At 37.0% G+C, this 17,184-nt stretch overlaps 2 protein-coding genes across 2 annotated transcripts; one reads left to right on the forward strand and one right to left on the reverse strand.

Moving 5' to 3' along the window:
• Nucleotides 1-16: 16 nt before the first annotated feature.
• On the forward strand, nucleotides 17-3,137 carry atp5md (ATP synthase membrane subunit k). The gene is made up of 4 exons (XM_028458063.1): nucleotides 17-138; nucleotides 1,468-1,573; nucleotides 2,015-2,108; nucleotides 3,019-3,137. Exons 2-3 carry the CDS (start codon nucleotides 1,487-1,489, stop codon nucleotides 2,102-2,104), a joined length of 177 nt encoding a protein of 58 aa, XP_028313864.1. The 5' UTR covers nucleotides 17-138; nucleotides 1,468-1,486; the 3' UTR covers nucleotides 2,105-2,108; nucleotides 3,019-3,137.
• Nucleotides 3,131-14,758, reverse strand: taf5 (TAF5 RNA polymerase II, TATA box binding protein (TBP)-associated factor). The gene is made up of 11 exons (XM_028458051.1): nucleotides 14,329-14,758; nucleotides 12,003-12,231; nucleotides 8,989-9,304; nucleotides 8,756-8,919; nucleotides 7,208-7,343; nucleotides 6,151-6,271; nucleotides 5,909-6,038; nucleotides 4,957-5,121; nucleotides 4,712-4,889; nucleotides 3,703-3,880; nucleotides 3,131-3,611 (listed from the first exon to the last, which is right to left on the reverse strand). The coding sequence occupies exons 1-11, from the start codon at nucleotides 14,723-14,725 to the stop codon at nucleotides 3,400-3,402; spliced, it is 2,226 nt and encodes a 741-aa protein (XP_028313852.1). The 5' UTR covers nucleotides 14,726-14,758; the 3' UTR covers nucleotides 3,131-3,399.
• Between the last annotated feature and the right edge of the window lie 2,426 nt (nucleotides 14,759-17,184).

The following is a 17,184-nucleotide window of genomic DNA, read 5'->3' on the forward strand; positions in this document are numbered from 1 at the left end:
GTACATATCTTTGAGCCAATTGGAATGCAGTATTGTTTGGACAGAGTAGGCGGAACTTCCTGTGTATATTAGCATTGCGGCTACTGCTGAAGGACACCAGATTCTTCTATCTGCCACCACAGGGGTCGTGTGTTTAAGGTACACTTTTTTTTAACAATGTAGTTTCTTTACTGCGTTTTCCATATATTACAAAGATAGCTTATATTGTGTTCCAGTGGTTTGTGTGATTGGGTTCTTTCTAGATCATGTTGAAACAAATTAACCAACAGCTGAGACTAGCCGGCTAACTTTAGCTTAAAGCTAAATAGCAGCTCAGCTCAATATGACTGATTCATTCTGAATGGCTGTTTCGACGTCAACATTTCTAGCAATAAACTGCCACTTGAGTTAAAAATGTCATTATTTAAATGTTATCCAGGTATTAAACTGGCTTTTTTTTTTTTTTTTTTTTAAGTTGTCAGCACCAGCTCAAATACAACTCATGCAATACTAGTTTAAAACGTGAATTAGATTTATTTATGCAATTTTATCCACCCACAGTCCTGGTGACACCGATCATATATAATTGCCGGATACTTGCCTGCTAAATTTATGGTATGAAACATGCAGCCCCCGGCCTAAACCTGGGCCGCTAGAGTGTCGATTTGTTCTATGAATCTGTGATAACCACATTTATTTATTTATCTGAATACTATCTTATAATATAATATCTTACAGTTTATTATTTACGGCGCCATAGTATATAGTCATCTTAAAAAGGTAAATCCTTGTTTTAATCAGAAATAAAATGGGTTAAAAGTGACCAAAAATGGTGGAAAAGGTGGAGAAATAGGATTTTAAAAACCACAGAAATTGGTTAAAAGTTGCTAAATAGAGTGGGCAAAAAAAGTCATATAAAGGGTTCAAAGTAATGTGTTAAGGTTTCATTTAGTCAACTGTCAGTCTTCAAGTTTAAACTGGCAAATAACGGGCATGAAAAATCGTGAATGCGGTCAAATTGCCGAAATTAAGTACAAAATATGGTGAGAAGAGGTTAAAAAGTGACAATAACGGATCAATATATGTGACATTAGGTGGTAAAAGTGGTGGAAAGGGTTTAAAGGTGCAGAAGTGAAAACAATGTGCTGAAAAGGAATTTAAATTTGATAGAGAAGTGGCAGAAATGAGACTAATGTAGCAAAAATGCATTAAAAGTTGCAAAAATATGGCAAGAAAAAGTGATGAGAATAGGTTAAAATATGGCAAGTTTGGCGTAGTTGCATAAAAGTAGTAAAAAAAAAACAAGCAAAAATGGGCTTAAATTGTATTCTTAGTTTCTTGACGGCATCTGGCAACCCCCTCCCAGTGTCTCGCGACCCCAAATGGAGTCCAGACCCCCAAGGTGGAGAACAGTGCCCTGCTGTTGTTTATTGTGAACATGTCAAACATGGCATAAACTATAATCATTGATTTATATTCTCTCTGTAGGACCATTTGATAATCCATCATGGGAGGACACGACGCAGGATCTCAGCACCAATTCACTGGAATTGCAAAGTACTTCAACTCATACACGATCACTGGAAGGAGGAACGTAAGTTTCGTAAAGGAACAGTTAAAGATGGTATTTATATTCACCGTAAAACACTTGTAGCAGAGGTGTGGACGAGAGTCACAAATCTGTTGACTGTAGACTTGAAAACAAACGACTCGTGACTTAACGAGTCTATTGATTCTGGAACTTTTTTTTTTTTTTTTTGCTACATACAACACAAATATAGAGGTAATCATAGTAAAAAAAAAATGCTGACAGGTTACCATAGACAAATCTTATACATTATAATAAAGTGTGTGTGATATTATGAAGTAAATAATTCAGTTTATATAAGTTGAATAAACTTTCTCTGTAAAATGACACTTACTGTGCTACATTATGTACTCATTGTGACTTGTTAAGACTTATAACTTAAAAATTAGGCGTTTCCACCTCTGACTTGTACTAATATCATTTTGTGTTTGTCTCTTTTTCTTTCAGTGTGTTCTGGCTACATACACCACCATAGCAGCCCTTGTTCTTTTCTTTAAATTGAAGCCGAAGAAACAAGCTGCCGTGACAGAAAAGTGATTATGTAAGTATACGTTGAATGGACAAATGTATTATTTGCACCAGGATTCATTTAAATATTATGGAATAAGAAGCATAACGGGATATTAGGTGATTAAATGTGCATCAATCAAGTCTTGAAGTTTTTATCATCTCGGAGCAAAAATCTGCATTCATACATGTTTCTTTATGTTTGGTGTTTTTATTTCCCTTTAGCACTTTGAGATGCTTTCATATGTAAAGTGCAATACAAATAAAATGTATTATTGCATGTGTGATTAGACTGAAACCTGAGCACTTTTCAGCATTTCATGCTAACAGGCGTTAAAATTCCTACTATTTGGTTTATTTTTCCTGCCTAATTAGTGAGGATATTTAGCATCCGACTCTGAGCGATTATACTGACTCCGAGGGGTTTAGTTTATGCATCCTCATTTGCATTTTTTCCGTCTAGTTCCCGTGTCAAACTCGAGGCCCGGGGGCCAAATCTGGCCCTGTGAAGAATTCAATTCGGTTGAAATGAAATGGTTGGAGAAAAAAAAAAAACTAAATTCTTACAAAATTTTAATTTCCTTCAAATTACTACATAATTAAATAGAAATTGGTCACAAGTCAAGGAAATTTAAAGTGAATACTCTGTTGTAACTGATATTTGTCACTTATTGCTTATTGTCGGTATTTCATGTATACTTAGAAGTGCAAACTATGGCACAATAATGTTGAAATTACTCGTTTTCCCGCTTAAAATCTGTGACCCTGCTGAGATTAAACTCAATCTATGTTTGGTCCCTGAACTAAAATGAGTTTAACACCCCTGGTCTAGTTAATCAAATGAATTATACATTATCTACTACTTACACTGTATGCTTCCTTGTCTTTTTTCTTCCTACTTGATCAACTTGTTTTGTCTTTTATTTAAAACTTTTCTCCCACAGGTTTGGACCATCATTTCCAGCTGCTGGGTTTGGAGGGAGCAGCTGATATGCTCGTCATAAAAATGTGATTATTTGGTTTTTCCATGTCAATAAAAATAAACATGCCCAAAACTTAAAAACACTTAGTTTTATTTACAGTGTGCACCGGTAGAAAAGTCTATGTTACAGAAATGTCAGCCACATGTTGACTAAAACTTCACTTATGGCAGTGATGCATTAAAAAAAAGCGTGTTTCTCTGAGCTCCTGATCCGTCAGACCAAACCGCACGATAATGAGGGGATGATTTTCCCCTCATGTCAGGATGTGACGGGGTTTGATTCCCATTGTGGAACCAATCCTTCAAGTATGTGTAGATGTGTTTGTAATGTTATGGTGAGGTCTCAGGGATTGTAGCCCCCTGCAGCCAATAGAAGGTTCCTCCGTGTGAAGTGAAGGTGGATAACGGGGGTAGATTTGGTCATGTATGAACCTAAAAGAAGCTCCTGGGAATTATCCTGTAGATGGATGTGTCCCGTCGCTGCTGTAAAGTCATCAGTCTCTAAATCAAAGGCTTTCGTAGCGTCCCAAAGACGAACCGTGTTGTCCATCGAGCCTTTGGACCATTAAAAAACAAAAGGAACGTGAGTTAAAAAAGGTGTTTTTTTTGTTTTTTACCATGTGTTGGTGAATAAAAACAAACATACCGGAGGCCAGTATTTCACTGTCTCTGCTGAATCTGAGGGAGTAGATGGTGTCTGTGTGGCCCTTCAGTTCTCCAACCATCAGACCGTGACCGATGTCCCACAGCAGGACTCGACCGTCTGTGGCACCTGAGGCCAGGAACTTCCCATTGGGAGAAAACGCCAGTGCGTGGATGGGCCCCTGTAGGTTAGAATGGTGACATCATGTGATCAGTAGGTTACACCTACAACTGCAGTAATTTCACTTCCACTAAGTCTTCCTAACATCACACACTTTAACTCTGACTCAAACCTCTCAAACAGTGGTTCTATAGCGACCCCTACTGGTCCATTAGTTTATTTTATACAAATATTTGCATAAATTAAAATTATACATTATTATATTTATATAATTTTATATATATATACATTTAAATTGTTATGTAATTTTAGATAGTTACAATGATCTATTATCTATAATACATTATTATAAATCATCTATTAACAATTGTGAATTGTACAACTATTAATATAAACATAATTATAAACATTTCCACAATTCTAAATTATACAAATTATTATTGTAAATTATATAATATTTCCATTAATACAAATTATATATATTAAAATTGTTATGTAATTATAATATGTTTATACAATTATAAATTATTTATAATTTAACATTTTATTATATTATAAATATGCTAATAAAAAGATTAACATAATTGTAAATTATATCAATAATACTCTATTAATATACAAATAAATTGATAAATATTAGACAATTATAAATGATATACAATAATATAATGTAATTTTAAATTATATCAACTATTAATATATTTGTAAATTATATTAATAATATATAAAATTCTAAATTATATAAATTAATATAATTGTAAATTATATAAATATTAATGTGTAATATACAGATGTATTGACTATGGGTAATTGTTGAGTTAGGTGGTCGAGGAAGTTTTTGTTTCATTGGTTCACAGCACATGAAGAGTGTTTATGTGCTGTACACACTGACCTTATGACCGGTGAAAATGCGCACACAGTTTCCATTGAGGACATCCCAGAGGCGGATGGTGCGGTCCGATGACCCCGTGACGACGTAGTTGGAGTTTGGATGAAACCGAGTGCAGGTGATGTCAGCCAGGTGACCAGAGAACATCCTGAGGGGCTGGTAGTGGTCTGTAGCCCACAGACTGAGGAGAAACAAACACTATCAGACCTGGGTTCATTCAGATTATCACACATCCTTCAGTTTCTTACCGAGCGACCCGGTCGTGTCCCCCCGACACAAAGTAGTATCCATGAGGGGAAAACTGTGTGTCCCACACTGGGTAGTTGTGACCTTTGTATCCCACCAGACACGTAAACGTTTGGAGGCTCCACAGCCTGATCGTACCGTCCTCAGAACTGGACAAAAGATAGTTCCTGGAGGACAAAAAAACCAGACCACATAGTAGGGGTGTGTACATTACCATGAATCTGACGATACGATTCATAATATGATATATCCTGATACTATACCAGTAGTTCCCAAATATTTTTGTGCCCAAGTCACATGAAAAGTAAAAATCTGAAGGCACATCTATTGTACAAAGTAGCCTTAATAACACGTATTATCACTCATCATGTACAATATCTGTAAATATGCATAATTATTTACTAATACCGAATGAAATTTGACAAAGATAACTGTATATTACTCATGAAATATTTATGAACAAAATATTTCCAAAAAGAAATGTAGTTTGCCTCTGTATTATGAAATGAGTGATACAAAGTAGTAAATTTAAAAAATAATTATTTTTGTGTAGTTGTATATTGCAATAATTAGGGTCCTATAAAATCTGTTTTATTTTTTTCCAAATCTGGTCGGCTCTGATTTTAGGAGTCAGTGATAATTTGCGTAGTTTTATGGGAATTTAGATGCTGTTTCGGGTGGTTTAGGCGGTATGTCAGGTGGTTGAGGAGGTGTTTTGGGTGGTTTAGGCGGTGTGTCAGGTGGTTTAGGAGGTGTTTTGGGTGGTTTAGGCGGTGTGTCAGGTGGTTTAGGCTGTGTTTCAGGTCCTTTAGGCAGTGTTTTGGGTGGTTTAGGAGGTGTTTCAGGTGCTTTAGGTGGTGTTCAATGCAGCCAGGATGGGAGGGAAGCGGGCGGTGCACCTAATGAAATCAAAAATGTAATTGACCCCCAACCCTGGTCAGTGCTGAGTTTTACCTGTCTGGGCTGAAGCTGATGCCGTACACTGGACCACTGTGTCCGTAGAGTATCTTTGACTCACTGGCCGTCTTCTCGTCCATGATTCTCTCCAACACATCGTCAGACTCTTTATCAATCATATTCAAGTCTAGAAAGGAGCAGAAAAAGAAGAAGAGATGGGAAAATCACAGTTTTACTCTAAATAATCAAAGTCAAAGCTGCCGCCACTCCTTTCGGTCGCATTGTGCCGTGTATTCTACCTGCTGCAGACTTGACCTTTCGGAGCTTCTTTGGTGTGACGCTCCAGACTCGTACCGTGGAGTCAGCGAAGCCTCCTGCGATCAGGCTGGAGTCATCTGTGAGGTCCACTGCAGTCAGACCCTGTAGATCGTAAAAAAACAGGAGGAACATCTATGATATATACCTCTATCTCAGTGGTTCTGAAATGAGGGTATGTGTACCCCTAGGGGTACGCAATGGCACTACAGGGGGTACTTGAGAGAAAGTGGAAAATGAACAAATAAAGTGTCAGTATTGGTCCCAAACCAGACGTAAGATGACTGGAAATTAGAAAGCTATAGAAATAAATCTATACATGAACCACTAAATCAGTGTTTTTCAACCTTTGGTTCGGGATCCCATGTGGAATTGCCTGAAATTTCTGAAAAATGTAAATAGATTTTTAAATTTTTTTAATTATTATTATTTTTTAGATTAAAACAACACACAATCTTAAATCTTTGTAAATCTAGTTAAACTGGAATTCAGTAAAAAAAAAAAATCTGAGCTCAAACATGATCAAAAACTAATTCTCGAAAAAAAAGATATTTGGGGTCGCCAGAAATTCTTGATCTCAAAATGGGGTCGCCCTCCAAAAAAGGTGGGGAACCTCGGCACTAAATACTGTTTCTTTCCACTTATTAACTAAATGAGAGTATTTCAAATTGTGTTATCACTCATTCATTACATCATTATGATCTATAGATGTTTTTAAAGAGTTTTCTAAGCACAATAGTCAGACAAAGGAGGTTCTTGGATTCAGAAATAAGAGAAAGGGGGTTCTAGGGCCAAAAATGTGGGCCAAGAACTGTCCTTACATGTTCTTTCTTTCACCCAGAAAGTTTTACTCTAAAACAGTCTTTATGTGCACAGTTCACCCAGAAAGAACTCAGCACATTTGTTCAGAATTGTATACGTCAAAGCAGACACCTCTGAGGAAGACTGGCAGTTGACAGTGGAAAAAAGTGGTCTAAATAAAATAGAAACCGTAACATATTATTAAAAAAAAAGACAAAATGTACTTTCTGGATATATTACCTGGTAAGCGTTTAGAAATGAGTAGAAGCAGATGGAGGGGAGGTTATCTGGTCCCAGGCGGATCCTCTTTGTGGCTTCCTTCATGTTCATGATCTTGTCCAACTTGTCTGAGTCTTTTAGTTCTGGTAGAGGTATTCTGGAAAAAAAAATAGATATTTTACCACCAGTCAAGTCAATCAAATCACTACATCTAGGATTGATAGACACTTTAAAGGCTTGGAAGATATTCCTATCCCCATTAATAACCACACAGTTGTACAAACATAGGAGTAACCGATTTTTTTTTCTTGAAAAAGTGTGATAAAATGCTCAGTCTACATCCGATCTGGATTAAACTCCGTCGGGTAATTGAGGATCCAACCTGAAATAAAAAAAATTCCAATTTCATAATGATAAGTTAAATATGAACCAAGAATTTCACAAATAACATGAGAGATAAGGATGTTTCAATTTTTCAAACTGATCCAGAGTCAGTATATTCATCCAGATTCTGTCCAAAATCGCAATGCATCATGGGGCGGTTGAGTATGGCTGTGTTGTATATGTTATACTAAGTTTGACGTCAAAATGAGTATGTTCTTATAAATATCAGGACGTAACTGCTACGTACTGAGATGTACTGGAATAGCCATGGGCTTTTTGTATTGAGTTTTATTATAATCATGTTTTTTTGGAGAATAAACTATTCCTATATGTATTGAAATCGCTGCATGAGACACTATTACTTTACTGAAGTTGTTGACTGCGATAGTCACTCACTCAGCACGGCGGAAGTAGCAAAAATCACAGCGGAACTACCAAAAAGCCATTTTCCGGTAGTGCGGATGCTCATAATCGGTCTCAGTACGAGGTAAACTCAGTACGTGACACCGGCTTCAAGCAAAAAATCAAACACCTCCTTTTCAAAATAAAAGTCCTCCTCTTGTCTTCCACTCGTTTTTTTTTTTTTTTTTTTTTTTTTTTAACTCTTTTTGTAAATAGGGCTCATGTTTTGAAGTAAACAGGAAGTTTTGTCAGTAGCACAATGGAGGGAATGAAATGTGTCTACGTGAGTTTTATGGATCAAATGAGCACATGTTGATATTCTACTTGGTCACTTTCTCACTTAAAATGTTTTCAGAACTTTCAAAGTAAAGGTGGAGAATCAACAGATATTTAGCCTCAGTGTGAACAAGGTTTTTGTCATTGTAGGTTTGAAATGCATCTTGGGAAACTTGGAAGTATACTACAGTGGGAACGCTCATCATCCTAATCATACTTATAGTATATAGTAGACAGTATATACTCATTGAGTTTGTAGTGTGGTAGTGAGACATTTCCAACACAGCCTATGCCTAGTGTACCCAACGTGTATACTTAAAAAATGTCCCGATATAGTACATAAAACATTTGGGTATTTCTCGCGTATTCAATCTTTTCATGCTATCTAATGTGAACGTATGAGTAGTACCTTAGAATTACATTTACAACACAGACCATGTTAAATTTATAAGTTACTATTTGTGTGTAAGATGTGTGAGCAGTGTTTGAGGAGTTGAGAATCCAAACCTAGTCTGTGATGGAGCATTGGGGTCCTGCTTCTTGCTCTTGGATCCCATGTTGTCCTTTTTTGGTTTCTTCTTCTTGGGTTTGCCCTCTTCATTCTCCGCCTCCTCATCCTCGTCATCAAGAGGAAGCTCTATCTCTGGCTCCTTCAGCAATCCGTAGTACACCTGAATTGTTTGTTGAAATATGTATTTTAAGAAGCTCAGCCGTACTTGGTGCATATTGTGAGTTCTAACCTTTGCCTTGTTGGCCTCTCTCTTGGCCTCCCCCGCCAAGCTGCCCGACATGGCGTCGATCTGACCCTTGCTGCGTGGCATGCCATCGAAGATGTCGATGTAGAGGTGCTCCTGGATGATGTTCCAGATCTGGTTGTTCTGACGCTCCTGCAGATGTCTCTTCAGCAACTGGTAGGAGTCGCGTGAGATACGCAGGACGAACTTACTGGTTCGGAAATCCAACAGCGTTTCGTTGCCTCTCATGTGCTCTTTTTTTGTCAGACTACATAAAACACGTAGGTCGTCTTGGTAGTAGCACTCCTGGTCCCCACTGAACCTGGGGAGGACAGAGACAATAAACAGCTCATTAAATTGTTAAAAATTATGGTAACACTTTCCTTGAAGTTTATTACATAAGGCTGTTATTACACTCATTATTACCTGTCATTACTAGGCCTGGGCAATATATCGACATTCAAAATATATCAAGTTTTCTATTTTGGCGATATAGTAAATGATAATATCGCCTATATAGAGACATATCTATTTTATAGCTTATTTTCTATTAAAATTCTAATTTCAGGAGAAAAACACAGCTAGATGGATTTCTCAGACAAGCCACACTATAGAACTCACTCACACGTGCTGTCCCTTACAGGAGGAAAAGTCAAAATAGCACATATTGTGCCCGTGTGGCTTTTTTCATCAACAAATTTAACCTTTAATTGTCTTTCTAGTGAGAATTTAGTGAGTTAAAAATATTGAGATTAATATTGTATATCGACATTTTCAGAAAAAATATAGAATTATGAATTTTGGTCCATGTCACCCAGCTCGAGGGCATGAATAAAGTGTGATGAAGGCTGTCATTAACTGTTGTTTGTTACCCTAACCTAACCCTAATCCCACTAGATCCCTTCACTTAACCCAAAAAATGCCAACATAGCTCTAAAGGTGTCATAATTTAACGAACAACACTTAATGACAGCCTTCATGACACCTTATTAATGCTAATGACAGTGTAAGGCAAGGCAGGCAAGGCAAGGCAAATTTATTTGTATAGCGCATTTCATACTAGGGCTGGGCGATATATCGAATATACTCGATATATCGCAGCTTGTAGTCTGTGCGGTGTTGAAAATGACCATACCGTTAAACTCGCGGACTTTTTTTTTTTTTTTTTTTTTTTTGAAATGTCATCTTAATGACAACATGCACAAAAGGGCACTATTTGTTTTAAAATATTGTAGTGGCATTATGTACAAAAAGTGCACTTTAATTTTGTGTTTTGAAATGCCATGTGAGTTGCATCCTGCACTAATGTCTTGTTTTGAAATGTCTCTGTGACAATTTTGCACAGAACGTGCACTTTCTGTTGACAATTTTATGTTTGAGCCACTCACTGTTTAATAAATACAGTTATGTCAACTTTGACTTAGTTGTGATATCCCCTTTTTTGCATGAAAGTTTAAAATTGGCATATATTAATGCAGTATGAACATATAGAATCATCATACTGGTGTGATTTTGTGCATCAAAGTGTTAATTCAAGGGTAATGCAAAATATCGAGATATATATCGTGTATCGTGACATGGCCTAAAAATATCGCGGTATTTATAAAAGGCCATATCGCCCAGCCCTATTTCATACTCAAGGCAACTCAATGTGCTTTACATGATAAAACATTCAATTGTTTAAAATCAATAAGAACATTTAAAATCATCAGTAAAAATCAATTAAAATCATCAGTAAAATCAATTAAAATCATCAGTAAAATCAATTAAAATCATCAGTAAAATCATCATTACATCAACAACATGACCAAAAATCTCTCTCTCAATCATATGCAGTAGAGAAAAAAAGTTCCTTTAACTTTGATTTAAAAATGTTCACATGTGATGCTGACTTCAGCTCTGCTGCAGTTTGTTCCACTTCTTTGCAGCATAACAACTAAAAGCAGCATCACCATGTTTACTGTGAGCTCTGGGCTCCACTATCTGATCTGTGTCCATAGATCTGAGAGACCTGCTGGGTTCATACCTGACTAACATGTCACTGATGTATTCTGGACCAAACCCTTTCACAGATTTATACACCAGCAGCAGAACTTTAAAGTCTATTCTGAGGCTGACTGGGAGCCAGTGTAAAGACTTTAAAACTGGAGTAATGTGCTCTGACCTCTTTGTTCTGGTTCAGACCCGAGCTGCAGCGTTCTGAACCAGCTGTAGCTGTTTGATGCTCTTTTGGGGGATTCCTGTCAGAAGACCATTACAATAGTCCAGTCTGCTGGAGATAAAAGCATGGACCAGTTTCTCCTGGTCTTTCTGAGTCATTAAACCTTTCACTCTGGAGATGTTCTGTAGGTGGTAGAAGGCTGTTTTTGTGATAGATTTGATCTGATGCTGAATGTAAGATCTGAGTCAATCAGAACACCAAGGTTTTTGACTTGGTCTTTGGTGTAATGTCTGCCTTATGTATAAAACTTCAAGTGTTATCAAAATGTTCCTCATATTAAGGGTGTACATTGCAATGAATTTCACGATACAATATATACCGACACTAAACAGTACGATATACATTGCGATGTTAATAATTACAAATTTTACCTTATGATTGACGATTTGCACATCATGATACGATATATCCTGATACTAAACAATACAATATATCAATATATATATATATATCTCAATAATTATACATTTCACATTTACAAGTACAAAATGGTATGAAAGACAATTTATTAATTTTTTTCAACTTCGAGAACAAGTAAATGGTAACTAACTGTATCAGCTTCCAGCTAAAATGCATTGAGGAGTGTTCAGGTAGTTTAACAAGGTCTGATGTGGTTCACCGACACATAGTGACCAGACGTTTACGTGCTATGGAGATGTTAGCGCAATTAAATGGGTTTTTTTTTGTTAAAAAACATAATTGATCGTGGTGGAATATCCCGATATATTGCCAAATCAATTTTTCTTCTTACACCCTGACCTCATATTTAGTGATAAAATATGCTTTAACCTCTACTCACTTTTCGAAGAAGGCCTTTGCCTTATTTTCGTGATTGTTGTAGACCAGCTCCAGGTACATGTGCACAAACAGGGGGTAGAACACCTGTGACAGCTCAGCCCTGTGACAGTCCAACACCGTCTCTATGAACTTCTTCAGGCCGCTGTAGTAGACTTCATACAGAGCTGGATCTCCCTGCTGGCTGTAGGCTGACAGCACCACGTTCACATCTGGCTGGTCCTCGGCAACAGCTGCACAAACACAATCAGAAAACTTTTACTTGCCAAGTAGAGTTCTTAAACAAGACGATGAACAAAAAAATCTAAACTTTCTGATCATTCACATGTTATCCTTTACACACTTTAAACCTTTCCAATTAATGAGGTTCAACGCAAGATGTTTATAATTTACAATATAACAAAAGATACAATTTCCCACTGGCCACAACAAATCTTTCATTTCCAACAAAAGGTTTAATACTATTTCAATGATGAACTTCTCTAACCTTTGTGGGACAGATAATAAATTAATAATAGTCATTTAAATCTAATGTCAATGGTTAACGTTCACCCTTTATATCCTTACACTGTAAATAACATTTCACACTTATTACGAGGAGAGAAAAAAAATCAATAATCCATTGATCAGGATTTTATTGACTATTATAAATTGATTCTTCAATTTCCAAAGATTGATTATTTACATTTTTCAAACTGTAACACAAACCAGACCAGTCCTTTAATTAGATATTTAAAATGCACGATACAATATTATTGAAAAGAGAAATTAAATAATTCAGCAGCTGACTGATGTTCAATGGCAGATCAATAATCCTTGTTTAATTATAATTTAAAAATCTAATCGATAATAATCGTTAATAATCGGAAATCAGTTTGTAATAGAATCGAGACGTCAATAATGGGAATCGAATCTAACCGAAAAATTTAACTGATTAAACAAACCCCATAATATATGTCAGAATAAGTTCAAATCTTTTAGAAAACTCATCAAATGTTGAGGAAAATAAAATAGCCTAAATTTATTAATTTGTCCTCTTCTGCAGCTGAAATAAACAATGAATCACACATTCCCATTCAGTCCTACAGGCAATCTAAAGACTCTAGTAACCCTAACATACATGTCTTTGCATGGGGAGAACATGCAAACTCCACACAGAAAGGAACTTCAGGTAAGTTTGTTTTTAATACGTGGGGAAACTGATTATGTTTGCACTGACATTGATCTAAGTCAGGGGGTTCTCAACCTTGGGGTCTGGACCCCATTTGGGGTTGTAAGACACTGGGAGGGGGTCATCAGATGCCTTCAAGAATCTAACAATTTGAGCTAATTTTTGTTGATTTTTACCCTTTTTCTGCAACTTCACCAACTTTACCAGATTTTAACCTATTTTCATCGCTTTTCTTGCCACATTTTTACTCATTTTAATGCATTTTTGCTACATTACTCCCTTTTCTGCCACTTCTCCATCAAATTTCAATGCCTTTTGTGCACATTTTTTTTTCCACTTTCAAAACATTTTCAGCACTTATAAACCTTTTCCATTTAATGTTGCATATGTTGACACATTATTGTCACTTTTAACCACGTTCACGATTTGTCATGGCCATTATTTGACATTTTAAACTAAATGTTTCAATATTGACACTTTGAGCCCTTTTTACCACTTTTTCTGTCCATTTTTGCCCACTCCAATTTGTACATTTGAACCTATTTCTGTAGTTGTTTTAAAATCCCATTTCACCACCTTTTCCATCACTTTTTGGTCACTTTCAAATTTGTATTTCTGATTAAAACCAGGATTTACATCTTTAAATGACTATATATATACACTATGGTAATAATAATAATACTAAACTTCCTGGATAACAGTAGATATTATACAAATAAATAAATAAATGTGGTTATCACAGATTCATAGAACAATGGACCATGATTTTGCTGACTTATGGATGGACCCCAAAAAGCTCTCCCCTTTATACCCCCTTATAGATGACTGTTCTTCAATGTTCATGTCTGTGTTCAACCACCTTCAGCTACAGTGGGGGTCCCTGGTCTCTGGGACCTTTATTTTGGGGGTCGCGGGCTGAAAAGTTTGAGAACCACTGATCTAACTAGTAGTATCCCTAAGTATAAGTAGCATCTAAATGTCTGAATATGTTAGTGTGAAAGTGTTTATGTTGTTTCTTTTGATTTTTCCTCTCCGTTAACTTACTTATTTTTGAGTAGAAATGATTGATTTCTCCACTATGGGACTATTATCGTGCAATCCTTGTCAAATCCTAACAGGAGACTGGACTTTACAGATAAAAACAAACAGTCCGTTTAACCTTTGGACGGTGCAGATGATGAAACGGTGACCCGGCTCAGAAGAGAACCAGCATCTGTTCTGCCGTCTGCCTCCGGTCCTCCCAGTCCGGTCCCAGTGGAGTCTCCCCCCTTCTGATCCAGAGAATCCTCGGGCAGTCCCGCCTCACGCCGCAGGATCTCCACGGACTCGCTCAGGTTGTTCTTTCTGAGGAACTGCAGTACCGCCAACAGCGTCTGCTGGTCCTCCGCGGCTCCGGCCGCTGGTTTGTTGACCCCGGGCGAAACGCCGGAGCCCGGAGACGAGGAAGGCGCTCTGGCATCGTTTGCGCTGTTGTTTGCGGTGGCGTCTGCGACAGGTTCCGATTTAATGGTCTTTTCTTCGACCGCGTCCACTAAACCACCCTGAACGGCCGCCATTTTACAAATGAAATGCGCATGTGCAGAGCTGAAAACAGGAAGCTCCAATTTCGGAAAATCGTGACATCTCATTCGTCCTGGTCATCCAGGCAGCGTGGAAGTCCCGCCCCCTTTTAACTGCTCGTTTTGAATCACATTCAAATAATAATAATATACAGTATTATTAAAATTAATGACTAATATTCATTTAATTTATAAACCAGATATCCTAATACAATTTCTGCAGATTCTCTCACCTTTTTAATATTTTCACCAGCGTTTATTTATTTATTTGTTTGGCTGATTTGGCAAAATTACGTCAAAAGCACTTAAGGGAATTTTGATAATTTTTTAATTTAGAATAGGGGTTAGACCATGGAAGATTCCGTTACATTTTGGAGGGGATCTGGATCACTAAATTGATTCTGGATCACTTTAAAAAAATTAAAACACCCCTATCTCTCATCATTAGTGAAATTTTTAAATTTCATTTCTCGATTTGTAATTGACTGATCTTTATGAAATTTGACTCAGTTATGTTAGGTATGAGTTACATGGGCATTTCATCTTGATTATTACTTCCAAACAAGTGTAAATGATCCTGGTACCATAATCAGTGATCCTGATCACAGATGAATATTCAAATAAAAAAATTTTAATTCAAGGAATTTTTATTTATCAGGGTCAAGAATGGATTTTTTTCCTAAGTTTTAAAAACATGTTTTTGTTTGTAAAAACAAATAAATACCATGTTAGAAGACCAAAAAAAAAAAAAGAAGAAGAAAAAAAAAAAAGTGCAACCGGAAGTTGACAGTGTCAAAATAAGAGCGCGTATGAGGATGGTGCTAGGATGGTGTATTTGTGTTTTTCCTCATTTTGTGAAAAGAAACTGCCTTTTTTGTAATTTTGTATGTTTATGAAGTAATTTAAAGTATGTTTGCTGCTGTCGTGTGTATTTTTGTTGTACTTTATGTATGAAATGAAGATTTTGAGGAAGCAAAATAATAATGAAGCATCGAAAAAATAAATAAATGACATTCGAAAATGAGTGAGAAGAAGCGTAGCTTGTTAGCTCTCACCCCTTCATATATATATATATATATATATATATATATATATATATATATATCTCATCACCATGCCACATCAATTCATAAATATAAATATTAATCACCAATAATCATTAATGACCATTATCCATTATACCTGATAAAGCACAGCTTGACACCAGAAATACATATACAGAAACTTTTCGAGGTTGTTTGTCTGTTTAAGATTTTAAAGTTATGTTCCCGTCTTAAATTATAACCTCCCTCCCGATTCCTAAATACATTTTGTAGATTTTCTGGTAATTGACTGTTTTTTTGCTTTGTGAATTTCAGTAGTTTTGATTGTATAAAAACTAGATTTGTGTGTTCCAAGTAGTTGACCTTGTGAATTGTCCTTATTGCTGTTTTCTGAATCAGAATCAGAATCAGAATCAGAAATGTTTTATTTGCCATGTACAGTTTTGAGGACAGTACAAGGAATTTGACTTGGTGGTTGGTGCACAAAACAAGCAACAAAAAGAAATAAAAGAAATAAAAAACAACACAAACAAAGAACAACCCAGCAACAATAGTAATAATAATAATGATAAATATAAAGGATGAGGGATAAATAAAGGATAGATAGAGAATAAAGGATAAATAGGATAAATATAAATATATATATACAGTGCAGCAGGTATCAAGCTGGTGGAGGTGGTGATCGGGTGGGGGGGGGGGGGGTTCAGTGTGTGACTTGGGGTGTGTTCATGTGGATGGTGGCAGAGGGAAAGAAGCTGTTTTTGTGTCTGGAGGTTCTGGTCCTGATGGACCGAAACCTCCTACCAGAAGGGAGAGATTGAAACAGTTTATGACCGGGGTGGGAGGGGTCTGCCACAATCTTTCCTGCACGCCTCAAAATCCTGGAGGCGTACAGGTCCTGGAGGGAGGGCAGATTGCAGCCGATGACCTTCTCTGCAGAGTGGATGATACGCTGCAGTCTGGCCTTGTCCTTGGCCGTAGCTGCAGCGTACCAGATGGTGATGGAGGAGCAGAGGATGGACTGGATGATGGAGCTGTAGAAGTTCACCATCATCTTTGTTGGCAGACTGAACTTCTTCAGCTGCCGCAGAAAGTACATCCTCTGCTGAGCTTTTTTGATAAGGGAGCTTGTGTTCAGCTCCCACTTGAGGTCCTGAGTGATGATGGTCCCCAGGAAGCAGAAGTACTCTACAGAGCTCACTGTAGAGTCTCCCAGGGTGAGGGGGGTGAGGGGGGCTGGGTTCTTCCTGAAGTCTGCTATCATCTCCACTGTCTTTAAAGCATTGAGCTCCAGGTTGTTCTGGCTGCACCAGGACACCAGCCGGTCTGTCTCCACCTGTAGTCAGACTCGTCTCCATCAGCGATGAGACCGATGATGGTCGTGTCGTCTGCAAACTTCAGGAGTTTGACCGA

Source organism: Gouania willdenowi, chromosome 1 (genome assembly GCF_900634775.1).
Source record: "Gouania willdenowi chromosome 1, fGouWil2.1, whole genome shotgun sequence".
NCBI classification, from domain to species: Eukaryota; Metazoa; Chordata; class Actinopteri; order Blenniiformes; family Gobiesocidae; genus Gouania; species Gouania willdenowi.